The sequence below is a fragment of the Vulpes vulpes genome, chromosome 1, assembly GCF_048418805.1.
Source record: "Vulpes vulpes isolate BD-2025 chromosome 1, VulVul3, whole genome shotgun sequence".
Taxonomy (NCBI): Eukaryota; Metazoa; Chordata; class Mammalia; order Carnivora; family Canidae; genus Vulpes; species Vulpes vulpes.
The window spans coordinates 17,160,496-17,185,602 of record NC_132780.1 but is presented as its reverse complement, the minus strand read 5'-3'; the positions used below and the strand labels follow the sequence as shown (position 1 = coordinate 17,185,602).

At 55.2% G+C, this 25,107-nt stretch overlaps 1 protein-coding gene across 2 annotated transcripts; it reads right to left on the bottom strand.

Annotated features, from left to right (window-relative positions):
* Nucleotides 1–689: 689 nt before the first annotated feature.
* On the bottom strand, nt 690–16,664 carry IGLON5 (IgLON family member 5). 2 transcript variants are annotated; one of them, XM_072757722.1, is made up of 9 exons: nt 16,520–16,661; nt 10,054–10,173; nt 8,771–8,849; nt 7,460–7,692; nt 5,874–5,993; nt 4,345–4,479; nt 4,072–4,192; nt 3,410–3,564; nt 690–2,342 (listed from the first exon to the last, which is right to left on the bottom strand). In XM_072757722.1, the coding sequence occupies exons 1-9, from the start codon at nt 16,596–16,598 to the stop codon at nt 2,254–2,256; spliced, it is 1,131 nt and encodes a 376-aa protein (XP_072613823.1). In that variant the 5' UTR covers nt 16,599–16,661; the 3' UTR covers nt 690–2,253. The 2 variants fall into 2 exon arrangements, with proteins under 2 accessions (XP_072613823.1, XP_072613815.1); XM_072757714.1 differs by lacking the exon at nt 10,054–10,173 and having other exon boundaries at nt 16,520–16,664.
* Between the last annotated feature and the right edge of the window lie 8,443 nt (nt 16,665–25,107).

The window sequence follows — 25,107 nt, the reverse complement described above, 5'->3', positions numbered from 1 at the left end:
AGGAAACAACTAAAGCGTCTGTCTCAGGGAAGGAAAGGATGGGAGGTATTCTGGTTGAAGACTGGGATGAAAGAGGCCTTTAGGGAAATAGAACTCTTGATATTTTCGGGAAGATGAAGGCTGGGGTCCTGGGTACCTGGATTCTCTCTGTCTTTTCTGTTTCAGAGCTTTCATTTCCTTTTTGATTGAAAAGGAAATGAAAGCTAATAACAAACCTAGCACAACTTGTTTTATACAGATAGGCAACTGTATTGCTTATGTAAATAAAGGTGGGTGTCAGGTCAGTTTTGATCCAGCTACTCAATGTCACCATGGACTCAGTTTCCTTCCTCTCTGTATTGTGTAGTTTCTATCATTCTCAGGCTCTATGTGCTATCTTCCCCACCATTGCTATCCCCACAGACCCAAGATCTTCCATGTAAGGGAGAAAAGCAACTATGCAGATCTAGATAGATCTCACATCATTGAGCTACATTATCCAGTGGAAGAGCATCTTGTGAAATCCATGCAGCTATGGTACTGTCTCATTAGCTGAGGGGCTTAAGTCAATCAGGGGCCACCTCTGTAATGGGTCAATTCCAAATCTACCAAAAGAGAGGGTAGAGATGATGCTGGGGAGAAACCACCGATGACCCTTCACTCTCGACTCACCCAAATCCTCAATGACACTGACATTTGCAGGCAGAGACTTTGGAAAAAGGCGTTTATTGGTGTGGTGGTCTCAACACTCCCCATGAATCGGAACACACGGCCCCCAGGGCCCCCCCGCCCCCTTCCTCGCATCCCTCCCCCACCCCTCCCCAACCCCTGGACCCTGGGAATGGAAGACAATGTGGGATGGGGCCCACGCCCCCGTCTGAGGTACAGTCACTGCCCCTTGCCCCCCTGCCCCTGCTCTGAGCTCTTCCTCCCCAAGCTCTGGGTAGTGTGATTTGGGGTGGGTGTTTATAGCGGGTCTCCCAGGAGTCAGAGCTGGTGACCTGACATCTTGGTCTGGATGGGGGATGTTTGCGTGATGCCTCTCTCTTCCCCACGTTGTGTGGTGTGGTGTGCCAGGATTGCATATTCCTACAATTGGAGCTGAGAGTTATGGCCTCTCAGCACCCCCTCCTGACAAGCTGCCCACCCTCCGGGGAACTACAGCTGGTCACCAGCTACAGGGCAGCTGGAGCCAGGAGCTATTGCTGGTCATTCGCTGGTGTGTGTGTGTGTGTGTGTGTGTGTGTGTCTATCTGAGTGTGTGTGTGAGGGCAGTTGGGTCAGCCTTTGGGAGGTGCAGTTGTTGGAGAAGCCAGGGAGTGGTAGACCAGCAAGCCCACACCTGGGGGTGGCTACAGGGGCACTGAGGGCAGCTGGTTGGTGCTTGCGGGGGGGCCAAGGGAGTCAGGGGTGGGGTAGGGCAAAGCACTGAGACAGACAGGTGACCACAGGCACCTGTCTGACAGTTGGATGGAAGCACCGATTGGCCCAGAGGGGGCCAGAAAGTCAGGGGGCAGGGGAGGGAGGGCTGGCAGGGAAAGTGGGAAGGTCTCAGACTGCTGAGCCAGTTACGGGGACTCTGGCTACAGGCAGCTGGTGGTTGACGGCAAGGAGGCCCAGAGCCACGATGGGGATCCCCCACCTGCTCACAAAGGCTGAATGTTGAGCTCGACAGGTGAGCGCGACACCCCTCCTCACTCTCAACCTGGCCAGGAGACGCTCTTTCAACAGGGAGGGGAGAGGGTGGTGTGCGTGCATATATTGGGAACGCAGGGAGCCTGGAAACCTCTCCTCACAGCTTCTGCCACGAAGCCCACATACCTACCTCCAGTCAGAGGTGAGAGGCAGCAGCATTGGGGGGCAGTGGGCGTGTGGGTGTTAGGGGAGGGAAGATTGCTGAGCCCCTTCCCTCCACACACATACACATACGTGCAGGCTCATGCTCACACACACCCACTACATACACACGATCCAGTTGACAGCCTGAGCTAAGAGAGGGGTGTGGGGTGGCCGGGGGTGGGTCACAATCGGAAACGTGAACAGTGGCGACAATGGCTGTAGAAAGATGCATAATTTTGCGTTATCCCTCACAGTGATGGGTTCTCTAAAGAGCTTTCCTCCTCTTCCTCCTCCTGCTCCTCCTCCTCTCTTCTTCCTCCTCGGTGGCAGAGAGCTCTTCCGCCCCCTCGAGACCCACGGTGCTTGCTCTCCCTTTTGCTCTCGCTCCCGGCCTCAGGCCCCGCGCAGGGGGAGGCGAGCTGCACTGGGTTCTTCCTACATCCTCCACCACAGCCAGCCCAGGGCGGAGAGGAGGGTCAGGGGCCCCGGGGGCCTTGGGGCTGAGTTCTCCAGGGATCCTGGGCCTGGGGAAAGAGAGAGGGGGTCACGGGAGTGACCTGGGAAGGCGAGACTCCGTGTGCGTCCTGCGGGGCTTTGGGTCTGCCGGGTCCTGGTCTCCGAGGGGCTCTTGGAGCCTTCCTCTCTAGGGACCTTTCCGGGGCTTCCACTCTGCTCCTCCCACTCGGTTCCGAGTCATCTCGCTGAATATCTGTTTCTCTCTGCCACTCGGTCCCTCTCTCTTAAGAAAGGGACTTAGAAAGATCTGTCTTTCTCAGATCTTCACGTCGTATGGTTTGGATCTACCCAGTACCGCCATGAAGCGTCTCGCAGTTGGCACGTCTGGAGTGGTACTCCTGACGTTTCTCCCCAAGACTGGGTACTGCCCCCACCCCAACATCTCTCCACTTCAATACTTTGTGACCACATCCCCATTCTCTCGACTGCCCGAGCCAAACCTTGGGATCGCCTGGACGCCACCTGCTTCTTCCTGCCACCCTCAAAACATCTCCCACCGGCAGATGTGCCACCGCCCCCCCCCCCCCCCCCCCTCGCCTCGGATTTCTGCAGCCACCGCCTCCCCGGTCCTCCGGCGCCCATCCTGCGCCCCCCTACAGGCCATTCCTCAAATAGCAGTCAAAGTGATTCTCTATAAGCATCAACCACTTGGTCATACTCCCCTGCTGAATAGCCTCCAGGGGCCTCACCCTGCGGTAGAATAAAACCCCAGATCCACGAGACTCTGCCTCTGCCTCTCCCCTCCTCTTCAGCCTCAGACTCCACGGTGATCACTCTGCTCAGGTCATGCTAGCCTCCTTGCTGTGCCTTTGCACACAGATACTGTTCCCTCTGCCTGCAAAGCTCTTCCCGCAGATCTCAGCGGGGCCGGCCGCTTCTTCCCATTCCAGTCTCAGTTCCGCCCCCTAGTGGGGGCTCAATGAATCACATTCATTGAAGGAATGGGTTTCTCGTTTAGTCGCTTTGCTCGGGTCTCAGCGTCGGTCACTTCCCCGAGCTCGCGGGGGTCTGGGGCAGTTCCGGCGCCGGCCCCGCCCCGCCCCCACCCGGCCCCGCCCCTCCCTCTCGGACGCACGCAGTAGCCGCATGGAAGCGCTGGACGTTCCCAGCCGGTTGGCGGCGCGACACGTGTAGTTGCCGTAGTGCCGGGCGCTCACGTTGGCGAAGAGAAGCATCGAGCGGGTGCGCTCCGTCTGCACCTTCAGGCCCTCCGCGGTGCCGCTGATCAGCCTGCCGGGGATCCAGGTCAGGGACCGCGCCGTGGGACCCTGGCCCGGGACCCCCTCGTGGCGCAGAGCCCCACTCCCCGCGACTCTCAGGTTCCCCGATTTCCCGGAGACCCCGAATCCTGCCCTCTACCCAGATTCGGGCTCTAGCTCCCCGTGGGTCCCCAGGCCACTTCCACAGACACCCCTCTCCAGGGAGCCCTGCCCCTCACGGTCACTGGACTCTCCCAGTGTGTCCCAGACCCTGCTAGACCCCAACCTCAATGGTCCTCTGAAGCTTCCCCACCCCATTCTCAGCATCGACCCCCGAACTTGTCCCTGAATAGCCCGAAGAGATCAGGCTCCAACATTCACCATGGGGGGACCAAGTCTCCAGTGACCCTCGAGATCTCTCTGGGGCGCACCAGATTCCATCCCCCAGAAGCTGGATCTCCCAGTTCCCGGGACCTAGGGCTCGGCTACCTTCCCCCCCCCCCCCCACTCCCTCGGCCCGCCGCAGTGCTGTCCTCACAGTCTGTCATCCTTGTACCACTGGAAGTCCGCGGGGGGCACCGCCATGGCTTCGCAGCGCAGGAGGGCGGCCCGGCCCAGGGCCGTGCGGGCGCTGGTCACGTCCGTGATGGTCGGAGGATCTGGGAAGGGCGAGAGTCCGCGAATTCCAGCGAGCTGGAGATGAAGGGGTTCTGTCCCTGTCCCCCTCCTCCCTCCTTCGCAGGGGTCCAGCACCCCCTTCCCCCTCCCCAGGGACTGCCCCCCCTTTCATGCCCGGTGCCAAGGGGCTCACAGTTGACTGTGACCAGCACACGGCGGCTGTCGGGCGCCGAGTTAACGCCGTTGTGAGTCACGCACTCGTATTCCCCAGCCTGGCCTCGCTGGATGTCGGAAATCTCCAGGATCTCGCCCTCTGAGGTGAAGCCGTCTGTGCGGGGAGGGAAGGGGAGGGGGCGAGGCCGGACACAAACACTTAACACGGGACAACACGGGCACAACACGGACATACATCAGCGGGGCAGGCACCGCAGGGCCTGGAGTGCCCGGGGCAATGAGAGCCAGGAGGGGTTCGCAGGGCTTTGGGGTGGGGGTTTGGATCGGTAGGCCTGGGATCTCCTGCTAGGGGTGGGGCGGGGAATGAGGGTCTGGCGCCTAGTAACTAGAACCCAATGGGGAGGGTCCTAGAATTTGGGGGTGCAACGGATCCAGGGATCTGGGAGCTCACAATTCAGATCATGAGGCTCACAGTACCCAGTAGGGAGGATCCCAGGTTCCTGGACCTCAGAAAGATCCAGATCATACAGACCCAAGGGGGGGTGGGTCCAGAGGTCTGAGATCTTATTCTTGGGTTCAGGGAATCAGGATCTAGTAATTGGGATCCTCAATCTAGATATTTGGGGTCTGATGACACATCATCAGGCTCAGAAGACCCTTTGGGATCCAAGGACCTCCAAGGATCCAGAATCTCAAGCCCAGGATTGTGGGCTCAGATGACCCAGTGGGAAAGGATCTAGGATCGGAGACCTAGTTTTTGGGTTCTGGGGTCTTGGGGGATAGAGTGATTGGCACCATTGGTCTCTAAAGACTCAGTGAACAAGGGCCTAGGGATCTGGGGGAATGGTGGTGGAGATCCAGGTAAAAGGGGTGGTGGATGTCCAGGATCTGGGATGTCATGTTCAGGTGCCTTGGTGATATGTTTGGGGGAAGCCTAGAGTAGTGGTTCTCAGCTCTATCACCAGAATCACCTGAAGGGCTTGTTAAAACAGACTGGTGGTGGTGGTCGTGGTGGTGGTAGGCGGAAGTTCTAATTCCTAAGGCCTGGTATGGGCCCAGAATGTGCATTTCTGACCAGCTCCCAGTGATGCTGATGCTGCTGGCTTGGGGACCACACTTTGAGAACTGCTGGGTGAGAGCATCCAGCAGAGGAGATACAGTGAGGTGACCAGGAGATGGAAACAGGGGCCGGGGCCACTGTTATTGTTACTGTTACTGTTACTGTTGTAACCTGATTTAGGATTAGTGATAGGGATTCCGCACCCAGAATTATGTGAACTGGTGGGGAACATGGGGACAGAGGGCAGGCTGTGGTCTAGAGGGTGAGTTTGATGAAATGGTTCAGGCCAGCAGGTGGTGAAGACCCTAAGGCTCTGGGGGCTTCTGGTGAAATAATGGGATCAAAGTGGGAGGGGGAAATCAGGTCATGACAAGGATTGGGGGGTCAGGGGAAGGGGGACTCTGGGAATCTAGCTAGGGACATGGGGAATCGAGGGGCCCAGGTTGTGGAGTGGGGAAGGGGCTTTGGGCCAGGGGTGGGATCCTCACCTCGGAGCTGCCTCCAGGTGACTGTGGGCTCCGGCCGTCCCACGGCCAGGCAAAGCAGGTTCACATTGCCCCCCTCATTCACCGTCACAGGTGAGGAGATGTTCACAATGCGGGCGGGGACTGTAGGCCGGGAGGGGAGAGGGCAGTGAGAGGCTGAATATGGCCTCCCAGGACCCAGGAGTCTAGGCCCCCAGCCCCCTCTTCCCTCAGACCTAGGAGTCAGGCCCCCAGCCCCTCCTCCCTCAGATCCAGGGGTCCAGACCCCAACCTTCTCCTTCCTCAGACCCAAGGGTCTAGCCAACATTCCCTCTGTCTTTCTAAGAATTCCTCTGCTTCTCCCTTGCTTCTGGGTCTGGCTCCTTGTCTAACTGTTGGTCTCTCTCCCATTCTTTCTGTCTCTGTCTCTTTCTCTGTCTCTGTCTCCCTTCACCCTAACTTGGTTTCTCTGCCTTCTCCTCTGAATTCCTCCCACCTTATCTCAGTCTGCTTTTATTTATTAATTGTTATTATTCTTATTTTAAACAATTAATTTCTATAACATATTCATATGGGGCTTCCAGCAATGGTAACCCTGTTCTAAGTGTTTTACACAAATTAGCTCATTAAACCTTCACCACTCTACCACCCTCTGGGGTAGATGTTGCTATATTCATCAATTCTAACACATATGGCTGTTTCTCCCACCCATCTGAACATTGTTCCAATCAGGATGGCCTGCCTGACAACCTAGGATGCCAGAGTTTAACTGGTAGGATTATTTTTCTTTTCTTTCTTGGCAGAGGCTAAAATAAAGATGCCCTTTTCTGTTGATGATGCTTTGGATGTGATGCATGACAGAGTCATCCTCATTTTGCAGATGAGGAGTCTGAGGCCGCCCTGCTTGCTCAGGGTCCCTCAGCAGCTGGATGGTCTGGCTCCTGAGTTGGGGCTTGTCATGGCCCAGCTGGGCTGTCTCTGTCTCTGGGTTCCTATCAGTCCAACTGTTCCCTGCCCTCCAGACCGTTTCTGATGCCATGTGGGGCAGCCACCTGAGCTTTTTCCCCCATTTCTCTGTCTTCTGCCCACCTCTCCCTGTCTGAATTCTGGGGCATCCAGCCCTGTGGGACCCACTCTGCACATCTGACTCATTTTCTCCCCCGACCCCTGCAGTGCCACTTTTTTTCCCAGTACCAGTCTGTGGGTCACTGGTCTCAGCTCAGACACTATGTCTGGGAAGCTACCTCCTTAGAAAGTCAGCTTCAAAAGGTCAGGGGCAGCCTGCCTGGCTCCTTTATCTTCAGGGCCTAGAGCAATGCCTGCACATAGTAGGTGCTCAATAAACAGAGCTGAGTGAATGGCTGCAGTCTTCTCTGTGCACTCCCTGACCTCTGTAGCTCTCCTGTCCTAGAAGCTGTCATGCTGAAGGGTCACTCTCCAAGTGACTGTCCCTCCTGTTTGGCTGAAATCTGCAAGGGCAGGGTGTGTGTCTGCCTTCCACACCATGTATCTCCAGGATCAGAGAGCGGGCAGTTGGTAAGGATGTGCATATTCCCTCTCCTTCATGCCCTCCACCCCCTTTGCCACCCCAGGCCCAGTGGAGGGCTCACCGTGGACGATGAGGTAGACCTGAGTGGTGTACGGCTGGTGGCGGGTCTGGAAGGAGCAGGTGTAGAGGCCCTCATCGCCGAGCCCCACCTGGGTGATGAGGATGGAGAACTCCTCGGGTGTGTTGATGAGCAGCCTCACCCGTGGGTCACTGGTCCAGCGGTCATTGCCCGCGTACAGGATGTTGGAGCGGTTCAGCCAGGCCACGCGGGTCACATGCTCGTCAATGAAGCAGCTTTAGGGAGGACAAGGGAGGAGGGCTCTTCTCTCTCCCACCCCAGAAGGCCCTCTGGGTTCTGCCCTCTTGGGGGCTTGGAAGTGGGTAAACTCAGCCTTAGACGGAGTTTGAGCCCAAGTGCACAATGAAGGGGTAGCTAGTGGTTACTGAGTGATTGTTGTGTGCTAGAGACTGGAAAAGTACTTGGAACACTCTGGGAGAGACAGAGATGCTGGACAGAGATCCAGAGACAGGAGGACAGAGATCCAGAGAGTGGGGACAGAGATCCAGGGAGAAAGGGGATAGAGATCCAGAGAGAAGGGAGGCAGAGACCCAGAAAAGGGGGGACAGAGATCCAGAGGGAGAGGGGACAGAGATCCAGAGAGCGGGGGACAGAGATCCAGAGGGAGGCAGGACAGAGACCCAGAGGGAGGGGGGGACAGAGATCCAGGGATAAGGGGACAGAGATCCAGAGACAGGGGGACAGAGACCCACAGAGAAGGGGGAACCAAGATCTAGAGAGAGGAGACAGAGATCCAGAGAGAGGGTACAGAGATCCAGAGAGAAGGAGGACAGAGATCCAGAGAGGGGGGACAGAGATCCAGAGGGGGTGGGGAACTGAGATCTAGAGAGGGGTGAACAGAGACCCAGAAAGAGGAGGGGTAGAGACCAAGAGAGAGGGAGACAGAGACCCAGACAGAAGGGGGGCAGAGACCCAGAGAGAGGGGACAGAGATCCAGAGAGAAGGACAGAGACCCAGAGAGATGGGGACAGGGCCAGAGAGCATGGCTGACCCAGTGTGGGGAGCAGCATTGATCTGGGGAAATAAGCCTGGCTCCATCTGCTAAGCAGTCAGTGTGCTGAGCTCTCTGAACTGGGAGTGTGTGTACAAAATGTTAAATCCCTGGGACAGCCAATATAGTGGTTATCTTTCCTCCACCCACTTGACAGATGGGGAGACTGAGGCCCAGGCATGGAACCAGGCCCAGAGTCCATGCCCCTAACCACCTCTCCTGACTGACAGGGCCAGGCTGTGCCCCAAGGAAGGTGAAGGAGCAGGACTGGGTGATTTCTGAGTCCCTGAGATGGAAGGTACCTGAGGGTGGCGTTGTCACCTTCGCACACTGTGTAGTTGTCCGCAGGAGAGCTGAACTCCAGGCTCTGGGACAGCAGCCCTGCGGAGGGGAGGGCCAGCTCAGCTTGGCAGCTCAGCAGGGACTGTACATGTCTGCACATACACACACATGCCCTTGCAGACATAGACATTTCCCACACTCACTGGCACACAGTCATGGATGTTTCCAGAGACACACGGCAGATGTGCTCAGAGCAAACATGTGCAACGTGTTCCTTTCCACAAGCTCACAGAGACTCAGACAGACTGGGACACACAATCCCACATACCTCCAGAGACACTGAGACAACATGCCAATCACAGCACACAAATTCACATATACACACGCATACCTATTCACAAATGCAGTGTACAGAGGAACACACATATACATATGCACAGATACACAACTGCATAAATGTATATGCAGATATACACGTACACAGCAGGCACATGTACACAGATGCATATGTACACATTCACAGTATACAGACACACACTCAAAGTTCAGGAACACAGATACATATACAGATACACACATACATATGTGCAATAAACACAGATACACACAGATTCCATGTACATGGGCACACACATATTCAAACTTATGACACACATATATACACAGATGCACACATGTACACGTCAATTCAGAAATATATGGAAATACACAGAGCTCCCCACGTATGTGCACAGACGTACAGACACATAATCGCAAACACATGCACACGAACACAGATGCATGTGTATATCCACTCAGACACACATCTGTCACAGATGCACAAATACATCCTTGGGCCCTTGGGCCTTGGGTTTGTACAGCCACACAAACCTTCGCAGACACATGCGTCTACAGACACACCCGCCTGCCTGCCTGCTCACGAGGCGCGCTTGCAGGTGCACGCCCACGCCTGCCCGCACCCTCCAGCGCAGCTCAGGGGCACCATCGCCTGGCAGAGCCCCCACCCCCACCCATTCATCTCCATGGACCACGGCCAGTGGGCTGGACCAGGGCCAGGGAGTGGGGGCTGGGCATGCGGAGGCGGAGGATGGAGCCGGCACCAGGCGGGGGGAGAGGAGACTGGATGACCTTGGATGCCTGGGAAGGAGGGCCTGGCGTGGGGTTGCCCTGCCCCCGCCCTGGCATGAGGAGCTAATTAATCTAATGAATTAATTGCCCGTGCCGCCCCAATGACTCCCGGGGGCCCTCTCCATCAGCAGCCCCTCAGGACAGCGCTGGGGCAGAGCCAGTGCAGTGGGCTCACCAGGTCCTGGGGTTTGGGGCGGGCCCTGCAGCCCCTCACCGTGGCCGGAGTCACTTCTGGATGCAGGGAAGGGGCCTGCCTGCCCTGAGCTGTGCAGAGTGGATGCTGCCACACACAGCCCTGGTAAGAGAAGGAGACCGCCGGGAGGTGGACACACGCAGAGACAAGACACATCGCTGGGGCCCAGGGAGGACACCCAGCGCCAGGGCTGGGCCAGGAGACCATCCCACGCTCCAACACATGGAGGGCCATGTGGCCTGCTCGGAGGCACAGGTGCACACACGCTCCTGCTGACACACAGCCCCGAACACACACCCAGCAGAAGGTCACCCCACCATATACAACTAGATGCACACAGTTGTACTGACACTAACAGTCCCAGATGCAGTCTACATACAGGCAGTTAGAGCCCCATCCAGAGGGCCATCTCTCTCTCTCTCTCTCTCTCTCTCTCTCTCTCACTCTCTCATACACACACACTCACACTGGCCTAATCAGTCACGCTGACACTACCAGCCCAAGGGCTATGCTCACCATCCCCCGCCCCTGCACTCTGGAAAGTCGTGCAGAAAGCTACAGCGTGCAATGAAACAGCTATACTGTCACAGCCTCTCCAATACAAAGGAGCTGCCCTGGGCCAAGAATCAGGCGCATGCAGTCACGCTGTCACCTATGATCAGATCATACACAGCCACATCCACACACACACATCCACACACACACCACAGGACCTGTCATACTCCTGCTCACACATTCCTAGATCAGGGCCTCTCCACTTTGGCACCACTGACGTTTGGGGTCGGATGATTCTTCACCGTGGGGACTCTCCTGTCCCCACAAGGGGACAGTGGGGACTATGCACTGCAGGATGTTTAGCAGCATCCCTGGCCTCTACCTACTTTGCAGTGGTGACAACCACAAATGCCTCTTGACGTTGGCAGGTGCCCCACGGGGGGCAAAATCTCCCCTCATCGCCCTGGGACAGCCATTGTCCAAGGCTACAGGAGGAACATCCGGCTCCAGTTGAAGATGGAGCTGTCCAAGGTCCCCCAGGCTTCGGGACCCAGGGCTACTGGGCTGAGCCCTGGACAATACCCAGGTGCTGCCCGCAGGAGCTAGGCTCACAAACCCAGGCAAGTAGGACCCCAATCACATGTCCTGACATACAGAAATACAGACAGACACACACTCCTTCCAAGGGGATCTTTCCAACACTCAGAACTGCCCCCAGGACAAAGGCCCAGACCCTGTCCAGGGCCTTGGGGTCACTGCACGGCCCAGCTCTGTGTTCCTCACTATTCTCATCCCTCTGTCCCACCGTTTATGACAAAAATGCTTCTCCTTCTTCAGGGGTCTAGTATAATGAGGCCTCTCCTAGGAGAGACAGCCCTGTATGAGCTCCTGCCCTCCTCTCAGGGCAGCTTGGAACAGTGTCATCTGCCTCCCCCACCTGCTCCTCCAGGGCAGAGCTTGGTCCAGACCATCTGTGTCCCCAGCACACCCAGCTCCAGGCTCAGCTGAGGGCAGTCCCAGGAGGTACATGATGAAGGAATCCATGTCTGAGGCAGGTCTTATTCTTGGTCCCTGTGTCTATAAATGTGGATATCCTGAGTCTGCATTCCTGTCTCACACAATTCCTAGACTCCAGAATCAGGAACTCCCTCCCTTCTCCCTGCTGTGTGACCTTGGGCAAGTCCCTTCCCTTTTCTGGGCTTCCGTAAGTGGAGGTAGGGGTCGGGTTAGTCATTTCACCACCCACTCTGTCCCTGAGCACGGCTCTTCATTCGGTCTCAGTTTCGGTCACCCCAGGATTCTGTCTGAGCCTGTTTCCCTCACCAGATGGGAGCCTCTCAGGGTGGAGCTGGGGTCTGACCCACCTGCAGGGTTCCAGCATTGCTGGCTCTGGGTCTGTCCCACTGAAGACCACGAAAGATACATAATGTATAAAAAACAAGCTGGTGCACATGAGATCCACTCTGTAGGAATTATGCTTGAAAAACTCTCTCTTAATTCTGGGAACTCTCCCTAACCCTCTCTGAACCTGATCTGTATTCCCACAATGCCTGAACTACCTCCAGTAGAGCTCATATCACGCCATGGTGACCATCTGTGCCTGTTTCCCCCAATAGACTAGAAGTTTCTTGAGGGCAGAGCCTGGGTCTGACTCAGGTCTGTATCCTCAGGATTTCTCAGCCTAGGGCCTGACCCTGGAAGGCCTTGGGAAATATTTGCTGAGTGAATGTAAATAGATACCTACAACTTGTGCCTCCAACTCTTGAACTCCTACTCATTCTTCAAGACCCAAACTCAAATGCCCTTTCCTCCAGGAGGACCTCTCTGACTGTTTAAGATGGAGAGTCTCAACCCTTTCTACGGGATACCCTCTGACTCAGCTGGAACAATGTTCAGGGGTGCCTCCCCCACTTGTCCAGGAGTTCCCCAAGGGCCCAAATCTTGGCTGTGTCCCCCAGAACCGGGCTTAGCTCAGAGCAGGGAAGTGTTTGTGGGGAGAATGAATGGTCTTGAGAGGTTGGATAAGAAAGCCCAGAGGAATCTGTGCTGGGAGACCAAATGTCTGCCCTACCATTTCCTGTCGGGGTGACCCCCAGATAGCCTAAGCCTCAGTTTCCCCATCTATTAAAGGAGAAAGTACCAACAGTTCTTCCCTCTGAGGGTTTTGTGAGGGATTCTATGAGGACATGCAAGCAAAATGTTTAGCTCAGCGCTTAGCATGCAGAAAGGGCCCAATAAATGCTGGCTGTTCCTAAGAGCACCTTTTTAAAGAAACACCTACTGTTATCCCTGGTTCGGTGTCAGTCCCTTGGGGGTGGGGGTGGGGGCGAGGGCAGAGCGGCTGTTGCTCTGTGCCCAGCACCCACCAGAGTCGGCAACTCATGTACAGATGCCCTGTCAGCTTCTGCTCTGACGCCACCAAGCCAGCATAACCAGGCCACTCAAAGAACAGACTGGGGACCTGGGCTGCCTGGGTTTGAGTTCCAGCACTGCCATTTAGTTGCATGAATTACTTCACCCTGCCAGGACTCATGTTTCTCCCTCTGTGAGTGGGGATGATCATTGTGCCTCCCTCATCGCATTGTGGTGGGGAGGATGAAAAGAGGTCACCCCAGCAACAGGTTCAATGCAGAGCCTGCTAGCTGAGTACTTGCCAACAGCTGTACATGTGCTGACTGATGGGATGATGATAATGTGGTAGGTGCCCCAGCCTGTCTGGGGGGCGGGGGCAGGGAGTGATCCTAGAAGGACCACTCAGGTCTCTGCCAGTCTGGACTGGTAGCCCTCATCCCTGCTTGATAAATCAAGGGATGGAGGTCACAGGTAGGTGAGCTTCCTCCCCTAAAGAGAGAAAGAGATTTCGAACCAGATGGAGAACATTGGGTTGGAGATAAGCACCTCCCCCCCCCCCAAGGGGGGGAACTTTGGTGAAGCTGGGACCCTCCAACGGGGCCTTCCCAGGACAGATGCCTGGACTCCTAGAGTTCAGATGCTGAGCCAAGAGCCCTAGAACTTTCCATTACATGTTGGCTGCTCCTTTTTGCTGGTTCCCACCTCAGGACCTTTGCCTCTACTGTCATTCCCTCGGGATCTTTGATAGGCTGAATTCTCTTCTTTCAGTGTGAACTCCACTCCCGGCAGCTTAGAGAGGGCTCCCTCAACCACCACACCTCACATGCTCAGCTCATCCCTGAAGTCACTCCCAACTTCTTTACACTACCTGTCACTCTCTGAAATTACCTGTTTACTCATTGCTTGTTTTTAGGTTTTGATCTCTCTCCATCCCTCTAGGCTAGAAGCTCCTTGAGAGCTCCTCGACTTCATCTGGCTTGCTCACTGCCCTGTGTCTATAGATCTCCAGTGCCCAGAACAGAGACTTTGTGCTCAGTAAATATCTGTCACATATCCAGTCCAGACAGACCAGGTGCCCAGAGGGCGGGGGACAGTGCCCCCCATGCTGCCCCCTGCAGTCAAACACCCCTCACCAGCCGCCCAGGGCTGCCCTGCACCGCTTCCTGCAGCTACCTCTGCAACTGAATAGATACATGTGAGTGTGAGTGTGTAAGTGTGTGTGTGTGTGAGTGTGAGTGTTGGCATAAGGAATTTACAAAAGACACTAAAGATAGAGCAATATCTACCCATGCCAGGGAGCTGAAGTTAAGTGGGAAAAAGCCAGTTGCAGGGAAATGGGCTGATTTTGTTTCTATCTCGGGAAGCAACATTCCGGAACAAACCAATACCTTACATATGTTCAACTCGGTGTGTCTGCCTGTGTGTGAGCGAGGGAGAGCTGTGGCCCTGGCTCTCTCAAGAGAGTGTGTTTGGGCAGGGGCGGGGCCAGGGTAAGGTAGGTTTTGCTCTGATACATATTTGTAGTGGAATGCTCACTTGCATGCATTCCTTCTGGAATTTGGCAAAGAGCAAATGAATCAGAGGAGAGAAGAATGCAATTTTGTCTACGTGGCCCCCCTGCTTTTTCTCAGAGCGCCCCAACTGGCAGTGGGTGCAGCTGCCTTGCTGCCACCTAGTTTGGTCTCAGCCTACCCCTGCCCTGTCCCTTTTTCCCCCCACCCCCACCCCGATCTCCCACAGAGAACCCAAGGCCCAGGAGTGGGAGAGGACTTGACCTAGGTCACCGGTGGCCTCCGGGAGCCCAGAAGCTCCCCCCAGGTGTGTGTACAACAGTGATTTCTGGGATCTGGAAGATCCAAAGTGGAAAGTGAGAAGTTATCTTGAGACTGGAGGAAACAAGGAGGTGGTGAGGGGGCAGGGGAGGAAGGACAGTGGGAGTGGGGGGGGCACAGAGACAAGGTGGGATGGGGGTTACGAGGAGCAGGGGAAGGAGAAGGCAAGAGACAAGGAAAGGCCAAGGACAACAATGGGAGCCGCCAGTGATGGTGAATTCCCAGGAGTGAAAGGAGCGAGGGTCAAGGGACATGTGAGGAAGCGAGGAGAGGACACAGACACGCGTGTGTGACGACGGGAAGCAGTTCCCGAGGCAGGGAGGGACAGATGTGAAATTGTGCTGAGACCAGCAGGGACAGAGAGACAGGGACCCAGAGACAGAGACAAACGGGATGTCCCCCAGAGCTAGGGAGCCTCTGGAAATGACCTAAAGAGACAGACAAGTGAGAGACAGGGCAACGCAGACAGCCAGGCAGAGTCAGACCGTGATTCAGACAGGTCAGGCCAGGGGAACGCTCAACCCACCGAGGCTCCAGCCTGCCAAGGCCCTAGGGCTGGGGGGCCCGGGTGCGTGGACAGGCGTCCCGCGGGCACAGAGCCATGTTGGTGTGGCTGTGGGCGTCTGCGGGTGCGGCCCTGGGTCAGCCTCGGTGACGGTGTTTATGTGTCTGTGCGTGACCCAGTGTGTGTGGGTGGGAGGCTGAGAGTGGCTGCCTCCTTGAGGCGGCTGAGGACTCTAGGTTGTCCCTGACTGTGTGTCCCTGACTATAATCCTTGGTTCAGGGCAGGGCCTGGGGGAATCCTCCAGAAGCATTGAATTAACCCTGATCTCCTGCCTCAGTGCTCTGTTCTCCCCTCCTCAGGGGGGCACCTCCCGGACCATCCCTGGGCTGACAGCACTGGGGAGACTTAAGGTCCCGCAGACATCCACATCCTCTGTGCACAGACAGCCCGGGGTCACCCCTCCCCAATCCTCCCCAGTCTCATTAACCCTTTGACCCCGTGTTAACCCTTCCCTTCCTTCCTTTCTCAATCTGTCCCTCTCTTATCCTCAGTCTCTGAACCCTGCTTCCTACATCTGAGTCCCCAGCCCAGTGTCCCCAACTTCCTGGATCACCAGCTCCATTCCCCTATATAACCGCAGCTTCCCAAACACCAGCACTTTCTCCCAATCTACATGACCCAGCTGGGAGGCCAGAGCCCCTCTTCTTTTCCTGGCCCTGGGATGGGGGTCTGTGGATACCCTTGCCACCTTCTCTTACACCATCCCCCCACCTTTGCCCAGAAACGCCTACCCCAGCCCTTAGGCCAGGACCCCCTCAGGGACTGTCTCCGCTCAGAGATGAAGACCCCCCGACGGGGCATCCCACTTCCCCTCCACACCCCAACTCAGTTCAGGGATCCTGCCCAGGGACCCTTAACTTCAGCTTGATCCCATTCCCTGATCGGGAACCGCAGACTCCCGCCCCCAGGCCGGGATCAGGTGTCCGCGACCCCCTCGCCGGCCCCGGAGAAGCCGACCTCCGCCCCTAGGCCCAGGCTCGAGCCCCAGGACGCGGAACCCTGCCCCTGGGCGCGAATCCAGATGTCCAAGACCCTCTTCCCAGCCGGGGGGCTGCAGCCCCCGCCCCCGGGCCCAGACCTCCGCGTCCGGGAGCCTCCCGTTCCCCGCCCGGGATGCAGCCCCCCACCCCCAATCCCCGCTCGGGACCACGGCGTCCCGGCCGAGCCCCCCGCCCCCCTCCCCCCGCCCCCGACGCTGCGGTACCTCGGCTGATGACGGCCAGGCCGGCCAGGGCGGCGGCGGCGAGAAGCCGGAGCCGGGCCCCGGGCGTAGGGGGGGGCATCGCGGCAGCGGCGGCGCGAAGGGGGAGGGGATAGGGGGGGCCGGTCCGGGGCGCGCGAGGCCGGGGGGAGAGGGGGAGGGGGAGGGGGGACCCCGCCTGCGGCTGCACCGGCCCCGGGGGCGGCGGGGGCGGGGGGAGGGGGCTGGGGGGGCGCGACGAGGCGGCCGGAGCTGCTGCAGACCCGGGGAGGGGGGCGGCGCTGACGGGCAGGAAGGCCGACCAATCAGGGGAGGCGGGGGGCCGGGGAGGCGGGGCCGAGGGGGGGTTGCTTGTTGGAGGGAGAGGCCTTTGTTACTGCCGCCCGGCCCCTACCCCCTCCCGCCCCGGGCGTCCCCGCGTCTTCCCACCTCGGATCCCCAGAACCCCGGGTCTGGGACACTTCCTGAGCCCACCTTCTTTCTGCTTCGTGTACTAACATCATCCTCCCTCAGACCCAGGAGTCCAGCCCCCCAGCCCCCTCCTCCCTCAGACCCAGGAGTCCAGCCCCCCAGCCCCCTCCTCCCTCAGACCCAGGAGTCCAGGACCCCAACGGCCCTCCTCCCTCAGACCCAGGAGTCCTACACCCAGCCCCTCCTCCCTCAGACCCTGGAGTCCAGGACCCCAACCCCTCCTCCCTCAGACCCAGAAGTCCAGCCCCCCAGCCCCCTCCTCCCTCAGACCCAGGAGTCCAGCCCCCCAGCCCCTCCTCCCTCAGACCCAGAAGTCCAGCCCCCCAGCCCCCTCCTCCCTCAGACCCAGGAGTCCAGGACCCCAACCTCCTCCACCCTCAGACCCAGGAGTCCAGTCCCCCAGCTCCTCTTCCCTCAGACCCAAGAGTCCAGGACCCCAACACCCTCCTCCCTCAGACCCAGGAGTCCAGGACCCCAGCTCCTCCTCCCTCAGACCCAGGAGTTCAGACCCCCAGGCCCTCCTCCCTCAGACCCAGGAGTCCAGGACCCCAGCCCGCTCCTCCCTCAGACCCAGGAGTCCAGTCCCCCAGCTCCTCCTCCCTCAGACCCAGGAGTCCTACACCCAGCCCCTCCTCCCTCAGACCCTGGAGTCCAGGACCCCAACCCCTCCTCCCTCAGACCCAGGAGTCCAGCCCCCCAGCCCCCTCCTCCCTCAGACCCAGGAGTCCAGGACCCCAGCCCCTCCTCCCTCAGACCCTGGAGTCCAGGACCCCAACCCCCTCCTCCCTCAGACCCAGGAGTCCTACACCCAGCCCCCTCCTCCCTCAGACCCAGGAGTCCAGGACCCCAACCTCCTCCACGCTCAGACCCAGGAGTCCAGGACCCCAACCTCCTCCACGCTCAGACCCAGAAGTCCAGCCCCCCAGCCCCCTCCTCCCTCAGACCCAGGAGTCCAGGACCCCAGCCCCTCCTCCCTCAGACCCAGGAGTCCAGGACCCCAGCCCCTCCTCCCTCAAACCTAGAAGTCCAACCCCCCCCAACCCTCTCCTGTCAGACCCAAGAGTCCAGGACCCCAACCCCCTCCTGCCTCAGACCCAGGAGTCTAGGATCCCAGTTCTTATGGGACACAGTTCAGCTTCTCCATCTACTTTCATGAATAACAGACTTCTGGGGTGAAATTTCCTTTTTCTCTTTACTCCAGTACTCATCCTCAGGATAACAGGGGGAATAAGGCAGGACCCGGAATCTGGTCATGGGAGTGGGGAGGGGATGGTAAGGTGCAGAAAATCTGGATTCCCCATTCTTTCACTTACTTGGCTGTGTGACCTTAGATGAGTCACTTCTTTTCCTAGAACCTCTGTGTCCGCCCTGCAAGAGGGAATCATCTCTATTTCTCAAGCTATTGAGAAGAGGAGAGATCCTGGGGAAACTGCTGGCTCTGTCCAGTATCCCAACAACCTGTGGTTCATTCTTCCCACCTGGTCCCACCATGTACTCACTTACTAGGTGATGTGGGAAGCAAAGGCAGAAGAAAAATTATTAAATTTCCTTATGATCTACAGCCCATTGACAAGTCCTTAAAACAGGCAGAGTGACACATTCCCCTAGGAACTCAGTTGCCTTGATGTTAACACTTTGCTAAGCGCAACAGGCAATTCTTGCCCGACCCCCAGGATCCTATAAGTCTACTTTTATAAAAACTCCTTTGGAAACTTCCTTTATTTCTATTCCCCCAAGATACATGTTGACAATCATCCCCCAAGCATATGGCCCACCGATATACATCTGAAGGGTCTCATGACTGAGTTTTTATGAAACAGTAATAAATGACCTGTTTCCAATAATAGCTAACCCCTTTCAGGATCCTGGAAACCTTGTTTCCAAAATACCTGGGACCTTACCCTATCCCTAACTCCCTTCCAACTTGAAAGTATATAATGGGCCACCCCTTATGACCCCAGGGCAGCTCTTTCTGCCCACAGATCCTGTCCCTGGGCTGTAATAAAACCACCTTTTTGTGCCAAAGGCATCTCAAGAATTCTTTCTAAGCCATTGGCTTTGAACCCTAACATCTTTCCTACATCACTAGGTAGGATTCTCCCTCTGGGCCTACCAGGTGAGGTGTCCCCATCCCCTGTATTGGCCTCTGAGGCAAGAGAAGTCTCAGCCTCCTCCATGTCTGGCAGATGCAGGCAGGAGTTTCTGAAGCCACCCCACAGGGGCTGTTTTGCCTCACAAATACATCCATCCTTCCTTCCTCTCCCCACATCCCATCTGTCTGCAAGAGCAGCAGGCCCTGCCTTTAAAACCAGTCTCTGTCCACTTCAACCTGTCCTGGATCCCTCACAGGTCTGAGCTGTCACCATCGCCCATAGGACTGCTCTGACTACAGCAGTCAGTGTCCTGCTCTACCTTTGCCTTCACCTTCAGAGCCACAGCTACTGAACAAGTAAACTAGCTGATACCAATGCTCCACCTTAAACTTTCATTCTGCTGCAGCTGCTCTGGCCTTTGTTCAGTTCCTCAAACAAGCCAAATTTGTTGTAGCTACGGGCCTTTGCACTGGCATTTTTCCTCAGCTGGAATGCTCTCTTCCTGCCATATTGGTATCAGACTCTTTATCGGTTGTCACCTTTATTTATTTTTAAAGATTTTATTAGAGAGAGAGAGAGAAAGTGCAAGTGGGAAGAGGGGCAGAGGGAGAGGGAGAAACAGACTGCCCGCTGAGCAGGGAGCCCGATGTGGGGCTCGATTCCAGGACCCCAGGATCATGACCTGAGTCAAAGGTAGACACTTAACTGACTGAGCCTCCCAGGCGCCCCATATCACGTGTCACCTTTAAGAAGCCTTTGTCAATCATGTTAGCCAAAGTAAACCCCCTCTCAACACAAGAGCTGTCAGACCTGCTTTGCTTTCTCCGTAGCTCTTATGATTCCTTTATTTCATGTGTTTGCTTGTTTATTTTCAAGCATTACCCTACCCTCAGCCCCTATCTTCAGAATATCTTTGCTAGAGAAGGTCTTCTTGTCTGTTTTTGCTCAAGTCGGTGTCTCCAGAGCCAAGCCCAGTGACTGACACATAAAAGATACTGAATAAATCGGTACTGCATGAATGAGTTGGATGACTTGCCCCATTTAGACAGATGGAGGATATGAAGATCCATAGAGAGGAAGAGATCCACCTAAGTTAACCCAACCAGGTGGTACAAGAGCTAGTGGTACACTGCAGATGGCTTGCACTGGCTCCAGAGACCTGGCTGTTAGATTTTCAGTAATTTTGCAAGCTGGATGTTAAGCCATTGTTAGTTTGAAATTGGCTGTGAAGGGAGCATTTACACTATGGCAACTAGCAAATACTATAAATCAGAACTTTTTTTTTTTTTGGAGGGCTGTTGTACCAGTACACCACTGTACAAAATCTGCTGTGGCCCTGGCCAAAGACCATTTATCACTCCCCTTGAATTCAGGACCATCCAAATTTAGGGTGAGGATGGCATTCCTCCTCCTGGATTGGCCCATGCCAGGCCTCATGACAACATGAGTGCTTACTATGAGCTGGCATCTCTCTGAGCACTTTTTTGATATTACCTCCTTGAAGCCTCGTGACATCCTTACAAGGTGTGTCTTGCCTTTATTTCACAGAGGAGGAAATAGAGACACAGAGAAGTAAAAAAATTTCCCAAAGCCTTAGATATGGCTGAAGATATCTGTCATATGTGTATCTGATAATGAACTAGTAGCCAGAATATATAAAGAACTACCACAAATCATTGAGACACTCATTTTTAAACTCAGCAAAAAGACTTGAATAGGCACTACACACATGCACAAGAGGATATCTGATAATCACATAAGAATATCCCATCTCTCCCAGACCAGGCACAATGAATGGATAATCATACTACTTGGCTATTGCTTCTATGCTCCAAAGCTACCCTTTGTTACCTGCTCTGCAAAAATAGAGTTGGAACCTTTAAATATTCCTCCTTGCAGGGCAGCCTGCAAGGTGGCTCAGCGGTTTAGTGCCACCCTGGAGACCCAGAATCGAGTCCCACATGGGGCTCCCTGCATAGACCCTGCTTCTCCCTCTGCCTGTGTCTCTGCTTCTCTGTGTCTCTCATGAATAGATAAAATCGTTAAAAAAAAAAAAAAAAATTCTTCCTTGGAGTGAGTGGGCTGCTAAGCTTTGTCAGTAGAGGGAGCCTGAAGGACACTGCAGAAGGAACAGGGCTTCTTCCTTGTTCTGAATTTTCCCTTGGGCTTCCTCTTGCTCTTATCCTGTGGTCATCAGGAACACATGTGGGGCATATTCAGTGGTGTTCACTTCTATCAGGTTTCGGTGGTGTCCACATGGACGACGGCATCTCACTAGGTTTCAGTGCTGTCCCAGTTGATGCCTTCCCAATGTGTCCTAGAAGCTGGCTTCCCAGCCTCACCCTGACAGCACTTGGGAGAGGTGTTCTCTGCTTGCTCAGCATCTGTGGACAAGCTCTGGTCTGGGCAAGCTAGCTACCTTCCTCACCATCCAGTGATTCACACCCACATCTCTTACAGTGTGGGCTGAACCTCACTGTTGGTGAGGGGGCCCCTTTCCAAGTTCCTTCCTTCCTCAGACATCCTCCCTGAATCCTACTGTAGTTACTTTACCCCTTTATAGAATACTACCTGTTATGGTTAATAATTTCTTATATTAAAATTTCCCTGTTCAAATTAAAAAAGAAAATGCTTGGCAGGGCAAATTACTTAATATTTCTGTGTCTTAGTTTCATCATCAAAAAAACCTGGAGGGTGATAATTCTTGCTCCTAGGCACCTGGGTGGCTCAGTGGTTGAACATCTGCCTTTGGTTCAGGTCCTAATCCCAGGGTCCTGGGATCGAGTCCCACATCAGGCTTCCTTTGGGGAGCCTACTTCTCCCTCTGCCTATGTCTGTCTCTCATGAATAAAATCTTAAAAAAAAAAAAAAATTCCTGCTCCTGGAGTTCTCTGAGAATGAAGGGAATTTCCTAACACAAGAATAGTACTCATCCCAGCACCCAGCCAGAAGGGAGAGCTCTCCTGGTTTCTGCTGTGCTGCTCTCTCTCCATGTACCACCTTCCCCATCTGCCCGGGCGTCCCGTGGCTGCTGTAACAAATGACCAAAACCACAGTAGCTTAAAACCAGTGTTCCCTCCAGATTGTGGAGGCCAGCCCAACATCAATTTCACAGGGCTGAAAGCAAGATGTCAACAGGGCTGTGCTTCCTTGAGAGGCTTTTGGGGCTGGGCAGGGGAGAATCTGTTCCCTGCCTCTGTCAGCTTTTGGTTGCCACCTGCGTTCCTTGGCTTGTGGCTGCGTGGCTCCAAGCTCGGCCCCTCATGTAAGGATACACATGATTGTATTTTGGGCCCATTTGGATTATCCAGGATAATCCCCTCATCTCAAGATCCTTCATTTAATTGTATCTTTTTTTTTTTTTAGATTTTATTTATTTATTTATTTATTTATTTGAGACACACACACACAGAGAGAGAGAGAGAGAGAGAGAGAGGCAGAGACACAGGCAGAGGGAGAAGCAGGCTCCATGCAGGGAGCCTGACGTGGGACTCGATCCTGGGACTCCAGGATCACGCCCTGGGCCAAAGGCAGGCACTAAACTGCTGAGCCACCCAGGGAACCCCCATTTAATTGTATCTGAAAAGATCATTTTCCCTTCATAAAGTAGCATTCACGGGTCTCAGGCATTAGGATTGGATATCTTTGGGGACTGTTACTCAGCTTCTCACTACGTCCCTCCTCTATCCTTCACGGCCCTAATACATGCCTGGGAGGCTGACCTCTAGTGATCACATCAACAAGCTCCCCTGCCCTTTGACCTCAGGTGGGTCTGGCCAAAGGGAGGCACAGGCTGAACGCTGGAGGGTGGCTGGAGAATGCTGTCCTCTCTGCTCGCTGCCCTCCCTTCGTGGTGGGTAGCCCCTCTGCCTTGTCACTGGTTCTCAGTGAGACACTAGTGGCACCCCACCCCCCTCTGACTCCTCTAGGATGCAGCAGAATCTGGAAGGAGCTCTTTCCTTCTGTTGCTGGATCCTGGGGGTCCTAACCCTGCTCATACTTCTGTAAGTGACATCTTTGTCGGGGTGTGTTTAAGAATCTTACTGAAGGGGGTTATCTCTTTCCAGCCAGGCCCCTGCAGTGCTAGCATGGGCTTTGTTATCACTCAGTGTTTACCAGGTGCTGGGCATTGCAGGGGGTAGAGCAGCACCAGGGACTTGAGCCCTAGATGTCAGGAGCTCTCCTGCCACCAGTAATGGTCAGGACAACCCAGAGTGTCGCCCAGGATCGGGGATATTGCTCCCATGAAGAACCACCACTCTGGGAGGAAGCACAGGAACCAGGGACCCACGTGGTTGTCTCTGGGGAGTGGGATGAGGCAGGGGTCTTGCCTTTTCATTATGTCCCCCTTTTGTAACTTGTTCCTGCAAAGGCTCTTTGAAAATGAGGAATTCAGGGTGCCTGGGTGGCTCAGTCTGTTAAGCAGCAGCATTCAGCTCAGGTCATAGTCCCAGGGTCATGCGATTGAGCTCCACGTGGAGCTTCCCACTCAGCAGGCAGCCTGCTTCTCCCTCTTCCTCTGCTTGTGCCCTCTCACGTTCTCTTAAATAAAATCTTTTTTTTTTTTTTTAAAGAATTCATTAAAACCAAAAGCTGGAAGTTAGAATAAGAACAGGTGGTGCTGGAAGTGGCCCACGCCTTGCTTTTGTGGGCTTTTGGGTGGGTTCTTCTGGAAAATTCTTACACTGGCTTTTTCCTCTCTGTGAACACACCAGGCACTCAGCCCCCAGACTCTTGCTCATCTCTGCCCTCTGCCTGGACTCTCTTCTCCTAAGACCTTCACCTCCTCAGAGAGGCCTTCCATGGCTACCCTTGGCTCCTTGGCCAGGGGCACCCACTGTCTTCCCCACCACCCCTTATCTGTCACACATCCCATTTATTCCTGCCCACTTGCTCTGTGTCTTTCTCCCACAAGGGATTCTGAGCTCCCCAAGGGCAGGGACCTTGTCCATCCCATTCACTGCTATGCCCTCAATGCCTTCATACACAGTAGGGCTCTCAGTACATTTTTCTTAAAGATTTTACTTATTCATGAGAGACAGAGAGAGAGAGAGAGAGACAGACAGACAGACAGAGAGACAGAGAGACAGAAAGAGGCAGAGACACAGGCAGAAGGAGGAGCAGGCAGAAAGCAGGTGCTAAATCGTTAAGCCACCCAGGGATCTCCTCACAGCACATTTTTGAAAGAATAAATAATTCCCTACCCTCTTCCCTGGCTTCCGCCCCACAACACACAGTCACCCACTTTGTAATATACATTCCTCTTTCCTGCCACAGTCAGGCCCCTGGAACCATGCTGGGTATTAGTAACAGTAGGTGCAGACACTCCCTGCCTGGGGCAGGGGGTGGGGGGATCCAAGCACCGGCTCCAGCGCCTTGACCTCTGTACAGTCATGTGGTCTCCTTAAGTGTCTCGTCCCTCTCTGTAGGATGGGGAGGACACTGGCGCCCACCTCACCAGGTCAGGGTGGGGATCAAATGTCAGGATGGTCATATCTATGTGTGAACGTGGGTGGGCCAGAGTTCCCCATTGGTCCAGCCCCCGGCTAGCGTTGCCCTGAAGGTATTTTGTACATGTGACTGACATCTCTAATCAGTTGAGATAATTCTCAATAATCTGGGTGGGCTCAATTCAATCACTTGAAAGGCCTTCAAAGCAGAACGGAGGATTCCCAGGAGAAATTTCTGCTTGGGGACATAGGCTTCCCATGCTTAAGAGCCTCCTGCCTGCCCCATCAACCTGCCTGCCGGATGGATGTCAGACCTGCCCTGCTAGCCTGACAGTCACATAAGCCAATTCCTTGCAATAAATCTCTTAAGAGGGATCATGTACTGTTCTGCTTCTGGGGTTGAACCCTGACCGATGCAAAGACAGGAGGATCTTAACGTGCTTAGAGTAGGGCCTGGCGGGTACAAACAGCTCAACAGATGTGAGCTGCCATTCCAGCGCCCTCAATGCTCTGCCAGGTGCCAGGTGAACCCATTCCTACCCCACGGTGATGAATGATGTTATGCTCCCATTCTGCA